This window comes from Cololabis saira, chromosome 1, assembly GCF_033807715.1.
Source record: "Cololabis saira isolate AMF1-May2022 chromosome 1, fColSai1.1, whole genome shotgun sequence".
NCBI lineage: Eukaryota > Metazoa > Chordata > Actinopteri > Beloniformes > Belonidae > Cololabis > Cololabis saira.
In genome coordinates, this window is record NC_084587.1 from 16,145,703 (window position 1) to 16,155,309 (window position 9,607).

The 9,607-nt window shown below is 38.6% G+C and overlaps 1 protein-coding gene across 1 annotated transcript; it reads left to right on the forward strand.

The window, feature by feature from the left end:
* Positions 1-89: 89 nt before the first annotated feature.
* Positions 90-5,403, forward strand: LOC133443301 (thrombospondin type-1 domain-containing protein 4-like). The gene is made up of 4 exons (XM_061720860.1): positions 90-98; positions 134-283; positions 3,930-4,074; positions 4,975-5,403. The coding sequence occupies exons 1-4, from the start codon at positions 90-92 to the stop codon at positions 5,127-5,129; spliced, it is 459 nt and encodes a 152-aa protein (XP_061576844.1). The 3' UTR covers positions 5,130-5,403.
* The last annotated feature ends 4,204 nt before the right edge of the window (positions 5,404-9,607 follow it).

Genomic DNA, 9,607 nt, shown 5'->3' on the forward strand with positions numbered 1-9,607 from the left:
AGGACCCTGGGGTCAAGTAGGTGACATATCCACGTGCAAATTTCATTCTAGCCTTTGAAATCTGTCCATCTGAAACCTCATTTCCATTGATGGGTCATGTTAGTGCTCTGCAGAGTGCGGGAACGGCACACAGACCCGGAGCGTGGCGTGTGTTTTCACCAACAGTGTTCAAAAGGAAGTCGTGGACGAATTAAAATGCTCCGGTCAGACCAAACCAATCACATCTCAGCACTGCAGCCTGAAACCTTGCGGAGTCCAGTGGTATGTCACAGAGTGGAGCGCGGTAAGTGTCCATAACTGTGGGTCAGTTCACCCAAATTTAAAGAATACTTGTTGTACTTTTCCCTTTGGGATGGACCCTTACACATAGTATTATATAATCAACGAGTATAGAAAAGCAAAAGAACATCATGTTTCAATTTGATTCTTCATCAGAATAAAGTAAATCAAGAGAAAGAGTACACAGCGAGATGTGTCAGTTATTCATTGGACAATCTTAATACTTATAGAAAACAACATTTCCAAGTAGTAAGTTCAGCATCTTATATGAATTCTGTATCTTGGAAGGCATTCAATAGCTCATAAAACCATATGGGCAAGGCAGGCATATACAGGACTGTCTCAGAAATTAGAATATTGTGATAAAGTTCTTTATTTTCTGTAATGCAATTACAAAAACAAAAATGTCATACATTCTGTATTCATTACAAATCAACTGAAATATTGCAAGCCTTTTATTATTTTAATATTGCTGATTATGGTTTACAGTTTAAGATTAAGATTCCCAGAATATTCTAATTTTTTGAGATAGGATATTTGAGTTTTCTTAAGCTGTAAGCCATGATCAGCAATATTAAAATAATAAAAGACGTGCAATATTTCAGTTGATTTGTAATGAATCCAGAATGTATGACATTTTTGTTTTTGTAATTGCATTACAGAAAATCACAATATTCTAATTTTCTGAGACAGTCCTGTATAGGCTAATGGCTATTCTCTTCCACAGGCTGTGCCTTATCAGAGGACGGTCAAACAGCTTTGAGCTATCGTGCAAACATTTGGACACAAGTTAGACAGACCTGAAACATATCATTACCATATGAGAGTGACCACAGTACCTTGTTTAAACTGAAAAAAGAAATAAATACTTTACTGGAAGTTTATTCCCAAATACTTGAATTCGTCACGCTTGCAGTTCAGCCACAGACAACTAATCCCTCTTTGGAGCACATTGTGAGTCAATCCAAGGTTGTTAAAACATCACACCACAGATAGGAAAACTGAAGTAACGTAACAGCAGATGAGTCAAATTGTTTAATAATTTTATAGTCACATATGGGCTCGATTAAATCGCTGGCTTCACTGATGGTCTGTTTGTCTGGTTTTAGTTTTTAGAGACTAATGTTAACTGCTGTTTATATGTACAATTGGTGTTCACATATTAGATTTTGTAATGAAGACTTGAGTCCTGCACTACCGGTAAATTAATATCAAATGGAAAATTAGATTTTCCAACTTCTGATTCAGTAAAACAGCAAATAAGAAGTCAGGCTCTCTAATTGGGACATAGAACAAATTACTGGCAGAGCATTACTCGCCAATTTCTTTCTTGACTGAACTATTTAAGTGCTGATGAAAATTTGCTACTAATAGCAAACAAACTACCGGTAGTAAAAAGTCTTTATTTGAAATATTTATGTTATAGCGAACGCAGCATGATCTGGAGTTGTAGGCGGAGCTCATAGATGAAAATAAAGATAAAAAATGTTTTACTTCGAGCTTCAAGCTATCATTTGTCCCCTATATTGATCCAGCCTTCTGGATGTAAGGTAAAGCAATTTATTTGTACAGCACATTTCATGTACAAGCCAATTCAAAGTACATAAAAAGATTTTTGATTTTAAATGCATTAAAAAATGAAAACCTTTTTTTTTTTCAAAAAGCAGAAATTAAAGAGAGACAGACAAAAGTTAGAAAGAATTAAACAAATGATATGCAAGAAAGTGCATTGTGGTGAGTTACTGAAATGCAGCAGTAAATAAAAAGGTTTTCAACATCGACTTAAAGGAGCTTGAGGCCGGATTGTGGCAAGATTTATGAAAAAAATCTGTATACATTTTAGGTTTTCTAGTAATAATGTCAGATGAAGCGTTCCAAACCAAAAAGAATGAGCCCTCTAGTGTATCTCTCCTTTGCCTTGAACAGGCTGTGTGCTGCAAAATGTGCTGCAATTCGGTCCCGAATTTCCCGCGCTGGGCTGCGGATGTGACGTCACATGACGCTGCATGTGCGTTCTCCCCGTTCTCCCGTGCCGGCTTCGCTGTTGGCTGCAGTACCCCCAACGGCCGTCGTGGTGAAGGGTGGCGCTAGAGAGTCTCATTTCTTAAAAGGAGCCTCAAGCTCCTTTAAAGTACATGAGAGTCTCCTGGCGAGATGGTTATATAGATCTGTTTGTCATCTGCATAGTTATGGTAACACATTCTGTTGTGGTTTTTTTCATGATTTGTGCAGATATTAAACAACAGATGCCCCAGAATAGACCCTAGAGGAACTCCACATGTTATTTTTGTTAGGTCCGATTTGTAGTTACCTAAAGACACAAAATAGTCACTCTCTTTTAGATAGGAATCTAACCAGGCAGGTGCTGGGCCAGAAAGTCCTATCCAGTTTTTCAACTGGTCTATTAATGTGTTATGGTCGACCGTGTCGAATGCAGCATGAGATCCAGTAAGACCAAGACTGAAATGTTACCACTATCCATATTGGAGTGGATGTCATTACCAGAGCTGTCTCAGTGCTGTGATGTGGCTGGGAACCTGACTGGAAGACATCAAAGTAGTCATTTAGTGCCAGGAGGTTTCACAGCTGTTGAAAAACAGCTTTTTTATGACTTTACTTAGAAAGGGGAGGGTCGATACGGGCCTACAGCTGTTCATAAGTGACCCGTCTAGACTATCCCTTTTTAAAAGTGGCTTAACCCTTGTGCTGTCTTCGGGTCAAGGAAGGAGGAAGAGAAGAAGGGAGGAAAGAAGGAAGGCAGGAAGAATGAAAAGAAGGAAGGAAAGATGGAAGGAAGGGAGAAAATAAGGAAGGGAGGAAGGGAGGAAGGAAGGAAGGAAGGAAGGAAGGAAGGAAGGAAGGAAGGAAGGAAGGAAGGAAGGAAGGAAGGAAGGAAGGAAGGAAGGAAGGAAGGAAGGAAGGAAGGAAGGGGAGAAAATAAGGAAGGGAGGATGGGAGAAAAGGAAGGAAGGAAGGAAGGTAGAAAACAAGGAAAGAAGGAAGAAAACAAGGAAAGAAGGAAGAAAAGAAAAGAGGAAGGGAAGAAGGAAGTAAAGAGCAGGAGGAAAGAAGAAAGGAAGGGAAAAAGAAGGAAGGAAGGAAGGAAGGAAGGAAGGAAGGAAGGAAGGAATGAAGGAAAGAAGGAAGGAAGGAAGAAAAGAGGAAGGGAAGAAGGAAGGAGAGAGCAGGAGGAAAGAAGGAAGGAAGGAAGGAAGGAAGGAAGGAAGGAAGGAAGGAAGGAAGGAAGGAAGGAAGGAAGGAAGGAAGGAAGGAAGGAAGGAAGGAAGGAAGGAAGGAAGGAAGGAAGGAAGGAAGGAAGGAAGGAAGGAGAGAGTACAGACAGTACAAGGGTTAATGACGGCTGTTTTTACGCAGTGAGGAACGATACCTGACTGTATGAGTACAGTGAGGTCTAATGTCCTTATCATCTCGATGATATTTACCTACAGAGGATATTCAGAAACCTTTGCAAACTCATTTAGTGTCCTTGCTTATGTTGCACTTTTCCTCGTATTTCCAGGCTTCTCAACACTGGGGCAAAACCTTAAATGCAGTGTAATGAAATGTGTTCATGCTTGTACATTCAGTGCTGTGATTAGATTGTGTGTACTCAAGCTTTAACTCTGTTCTCTCTCCTTCCTTGACTTCAGTGCTCTCGTTCCTGTAACGGTGGCTACCGTGTACGTGAGGTGCGCTGTCTTACTGACAACTTTACCCTCAGCGACAGCTGTGACCCCACGTCAGTCCCAGAGAAGGAAGGCGAATGCAACCATCAACCCTGTCTGACAGAAATAAGTAAGCCTGACGAAAGCTGTCCTGCTATACGCAGCGGTAACTTCTGCAGCAATTTTACTACAACCAAGTCATATCTGTATTGATAGGGCTGATTTTTCTTTTTGACGTTGTCATGGCGGCAGTGGGGATTTTAACTTTAGTTTTTGATTTCTTGTGGGTGTGAAATAATTTTTTGGTGGTTAGCACCGTTGTCTCACAGCAAGAAGGTTTCCGGTTCGAATACTGCCTGGGGTCTTTCTGTGTGTACTTTTGCATGTTCTGCCTGTGCTTGGGTGGGTTTCGTCTGAGAACTAAAACATGTATGTGAGGTGAAATGGTGATTCTGAGAGATTGTTCATCTATCTGCAGCCCCGTAATGTTCAGGGTTGACGCTTATCTTTAGACTGATGGCTTAATGTTGTATTTAAACAACCAAAAGCTACTACAAGATAATTTTTCAATGGTCTTCATTTTTGAAAATAATTAAAAAAAAAAACTATTCCACAAAATGTCTTTGTAGACCCTTCACAGTACTATATCAAGCGCTTTTAGAGACAAGGGAATGATTTGGATGCATTTACAATACAGTGTGGAGAAGAATTAATTGCAAGTCTATATTTCACCAAATATTGTAAAAATACAGCAGAACCAATTAAATTGAAAAATCCACCTTTAATTTGATGTCAGCAACAGGTTTAAACAAGTTGGGATCGTATCATTGTCACCTCTGCGGCCTTAAAGAACACAGAACCAAGAAGATCAAAAAAAAGTTATGCCACGTTTGCTTCATATGGATTTACAGCTGCTCTTTTTTTTGTTTTCAGTCGCCTCATCTTGTATTTCTGAGGAGTTATTACAGCTTATGACTCATTCAGGATGACAACTAAATGTCTGTATCTTGTGGCTTTCTGTGCATCACAGATCCATCATGCAGCGACCAGTATCACAACTGTCTGGTGGTGGTTCAAGCCCGACTCTGCGTTTACCCCTACTACAGAGGCGTTTGCTGCGCCTCCTGCTCTCGGGCCCAGCAAACGTACCCCGACTCATTTCAAAGGAACCACATCCACAGGTGATGCTGCCCTCAGGGGGATCTAGTCAGGTCATCCTCAGAAGAAAAATAAAAACAGCAAGTTAATGATAATGATAATGTGAACAGCTCATCATCTACAGCAAGAAACTCAACAGTTCAAGTTGAAGATTCCCATCCCCACATTCACACGTGTACACACAATTATTACCACATTTAAATCTTTATTTCAGTTTGTCACATTTGATAATGTACTTGTATATTTATTCTTAATAAAGGGTGCATAACTTCTGGTATTAACCTCTTATTTGTCACTTAATTACAGACGAAAAATAAAATACCTTTGATTACATGTTGCATATTCACTCATAGCAGACTGCAGTTGCTAATAGTGGACAAGGACCTTTAGACCGTTTAGAGCATCATCATATCTTTTTAGAATATGCGCCTGGTTTTTAAAATGTTAAATGAAAGCATGACTCACAACAAGCTGGATACATTTCGATTGTCAAAGTTTAATTGTGACCTTGCGAAACCCTTTTTGCAGCCATAAGTTCCCTATTTAATTCATTCAGTACCTTTAAATTAATTTCACACTCTTAAGTGTTAAACATATATGTTCAACCAAAAAAGTAAGTGACATCATAATCTTCTACACATTTCATAGCTGCCCAGCTTAAATGAGTTTGATATGAATCTTATAGAAATCCCAGGTTGCGATATGTGAGAATGATCCATGTTTTTACTGACACCTTAAGCAGGTTGAGGTGTTTTGTTTCAATTTTACTTCTACAATATGTGCTGCTTTATAAACTCATTTGATGTAGACAATACCTTATGATAATTATCTATAACACTTAATTTGCTAAAGCCACTCGAAGCAGCACATCATTAAAAAGTTAATGTCCCTTGGCATTAAGACACAACAAAATGCACTGATCTTTATGTAACAGTTGATTGTACAAGTAGCTGCCAAACTTAAATTTCAAAGAGCAAAAATGAGATCCATAAAATGTGTTCATGAATAAATGTTATTATATTTCAGCTCCCTGTCAGAAACAGACCATAGCCTGTAGAGATAGATGATATCCACAAATCCAAGCTGGTCGATAGTTGATTGCTCTCAATCCACAACATCTGATGAAAAACAAATTTCTTTCAAACGGAATATTTGCATCAAGTGAGAGTCTTTAATAAGACTCAAGGGCATTGACTACCCTTTTTCCTACTTGTGAAACGAATTTCATGGTATACACTGAATTGAAGACACATTTCAAAACATTCAGGCAACATGTTTATAACCTTTTTGCTCAAAAGGACATCATTTCAGCCTCATACTCATTCACGATAGTAAGATCATAGCTTTAATGGGACAGCTGGGTTGACAGCATGTAAAAGGCCATAAAAATCAATCACATGAACTTAAAGCACAGAAACAAACATGAAGAACAACACCAATGACCAGTCCACAATGCATTCCATCTCTACATTTAAAAAAAAATAATAAAATATACAGGGACCTTAACATTTTAATATGATCTCTCCCATTATGTACATAAATGTTAGAAATGGTCCCCTGGTGTTCAGGAGTCTGTGTTCATAGATGCAAGGCTGCATTGGTAGGGTCCAAGCGTGTAGGCTGTTGATGATGTCCGATTGGGGGAAGAAAAAGAAAAAATCTTTATGGTGAGCCCAGGCCTTTGGCATTGAGGGTTGCAGGGTCCACATTCACAATAAAATATCTAGATATGCTCTACTGAATTCTCTGACACCATTACCCCATGAACATTCAAGGCTTTCCATGCTTTATTCATTTAACAGTCAAGTGGAAAAAAAGACGCCATCTCTCAATTCAAAAAATAATTCATGCACTGGATATAACCGCAGATGAAAAACATGACATTAGACTATCATTTATTTATTCATTTGACACTAAGCCTAAATGCAGCATGTGGAAAAGCTAAGTACACCTTTACTACTTCCAGAGGAAATTAAGAGGCTCGGACGAATCAGATAAAATATGTGAAAACTGATCATCAGCAACCTTGATCACTTCTATAAAACCAGATGTTACAGGAGTTTGCCAGCCTCAAGCACGCCGATGTGCAGGAACAAAATGCGGAAAGACATAAGTTGTGATTCTTTTAGAAAACCAACTATTGTTACCCATCAGTCCAGAAGGGGTTAAGGCCAAACAACACGAGTCTTTCATTCTGCAGTGAGAATGATTCACAAGTGGAAAGCATTAAAAGCTGCCAATCTTCCCAGGTGTGGATGTCTCAAGTTCAGCCGCACATCAGACCACGCAATGCTCAGAAAAACTCTAACTAACTACGTTTGAGACTGTTCAGCCCTTAGGATGTTGAAGTTCGTGACAATATGATTAGAAAGAGAAGACTTCACAAATATGGCTTTTTTTTGGAAGGATTACCAAAAAAATAAGTCTTTACAATAAGATAATGGCAGTAAGAATGAGGTTTTTTAAAACTGCATCTGAACAACACCAGAAGACTTTTAGGAACAATGTGCTTTCGGACACGTAACTGGTCCGAACGCACCCCTACAACAATCAATGTAAACCAAACACACCTTGTACCAGCTGTCAAGCACAGCAGTGGAGGGCTGATGATCTGGGCTGGTTTCGCAGCCACAGGACCTGGGAAACGCGCAGTCGTCAAGTCAACCATTACGTTCTCTGTCAAACGTGGGGCCACGCTGTCTGCCGCAACAGCCCCGCCAAACTCCAGACCTCTACCTGACAGAAATGTTGAGGAGGTACCGTAAAAAGAGCCCTGCATAAGCAAATGCATGCAAACCTCAGTGAACTGAGGCAACAACATCGTAAAGAAAAGGGTGCCATAAATCCCCCACAGCCATGTGAGAGACTGACATCAGTCAAAAGACAGTTAATTTAACTTACTGCTGCAAAACGAAGATAATTCATGGCGTACTGAGTTTTTCCACATACGGCTTCTTTGCTATGTAAACACCACAGCCCAAAATGTCATATGCTGTTTTTCATGAGGCAGTAATCACCTATTTTTAAGATTCTTAATAATTTTTTGAGTTGATGCAAACAACCATAGAATTGAAAGAGAGTGCTTTTTTTCAAACGATTGTATATATTAACGGAAATGACTGCCACTTCTCTCTTTTTTTTTTTTGCAAATTTACTTTGTCATAGCGCTTTTTGCTTTACCCTTGGCATATGGTATTAGACAGTCAGATATTAAGATCTCTAAAATAAACTTTAAAAAAAAAGAAGCAAGAACTGCCCTGGTTACCACCTATTAATTGTCCAATTTTTTCGGGACAATTTCTACAAGTCAGTTATGAAAATACTACGGCAAGTGACACTTTCCACTGAAATTTCACTGTGAACAACAAAAAAATATATGTATATGTATTTTTTTTTTTTTTTTTACTATCCACTCGTTTTGTTCAGCTTATCAATGCAATAACGGGTCGATTTTCTTTGATGCATCGTACCAACATTCACTGATTCTGATCATGTAGAACTTGTACAAAGACAAATACAGTAAGATACAATACAGTAAAAATATAAAAAGCTTGATGTTTTTTTTCCTAAATTATTATTAATTTATCAGATACAAACCCAAAAACTGTTCTTTGACACTTGAAAAAAGAAAAACAAAAACAAAATCAAAACCAAACAAAAAACTAGAGTTACCCCCTGAGGTCAAATGATGAAAGAATAGCTGTGTCTCAAACCAGAGCTTACTCCTGGATATTTCACTACTTTCATGTTATTTCTAAGTAGTGTGCAATTTAATGGACGGCAAAATGTGGGTGTCCTGTGTGACACTTACTGTGTACGACACAAGTGCACTAGTTTGGATGTTTTTACTTACTAACGAGACAATAAGCTAAGGAAAATGTGAAGGCACAATTATCTGAGGCGTAACGTGCCTCACCAATAAAACAACTGTTTCGAGGGAGGGAGGGTTAAAAACGGGCTCAATAAGAGGGTAAATACACGTGTTCAGTTTAAGGTGTGGTTCACATCTGAGAACAACGAGGCAGTGAATCAAGTTAAGGCCAAATTACTCGAGAAAGCCCTGTCAGAACGATCGGACAGCAAAGATCTGACGAATCTGAGAGTTGCCATGCAAGACGAGCTTAAAACCAGATCTCCATTTTCTGTTACGGCCTGGCTCGCTACAGAAGATTTCTTTCTTCAGGTTAAGTCAATTATATTAAACAAGGCTTCTTTTTTTTTTTTTGCTCTTATTTCAGATGGTGTTATAACGCAGAATAAAGTATAAATGTATGTTACAAGAATATACATGGGCTTAAGTCTATATTATCTCAGTCACGAGTACATCCAAGCATTCAAGATGAAGACTTTGGCTTTGAAAAGTTAGAGACTAACATTTGCACAAATATGAAATGCACATAGAAAACTCATCATAGAAAAAATATACATAAAATAGAAAGAAAAAAAAAACAAAATGGAAATGGACTAAATGGCTCACGCAGTAAACTGTTACCACCGCTTTCTCA

Excerpts from the sequence above, each read along its gene's own strand:
- LOC133443301 (XM_061720860.1), top strand. Across the intron at positions 284-3,929 it reads ATGTCACAGAGTGGAGCGCG|TGCTCTCGTTCCTGTAACGG; the intron begins GTAAGTGTCCAT and ends CCTTGACTTCAG. Across the intron at positions 4,075-4,974 it reads ACCCTGTCTGACAGAAATAA|ATCCATCATGCAGCGACCAG; the intron begins GTAAGCCTGACG and ends TGTGCATCACAG.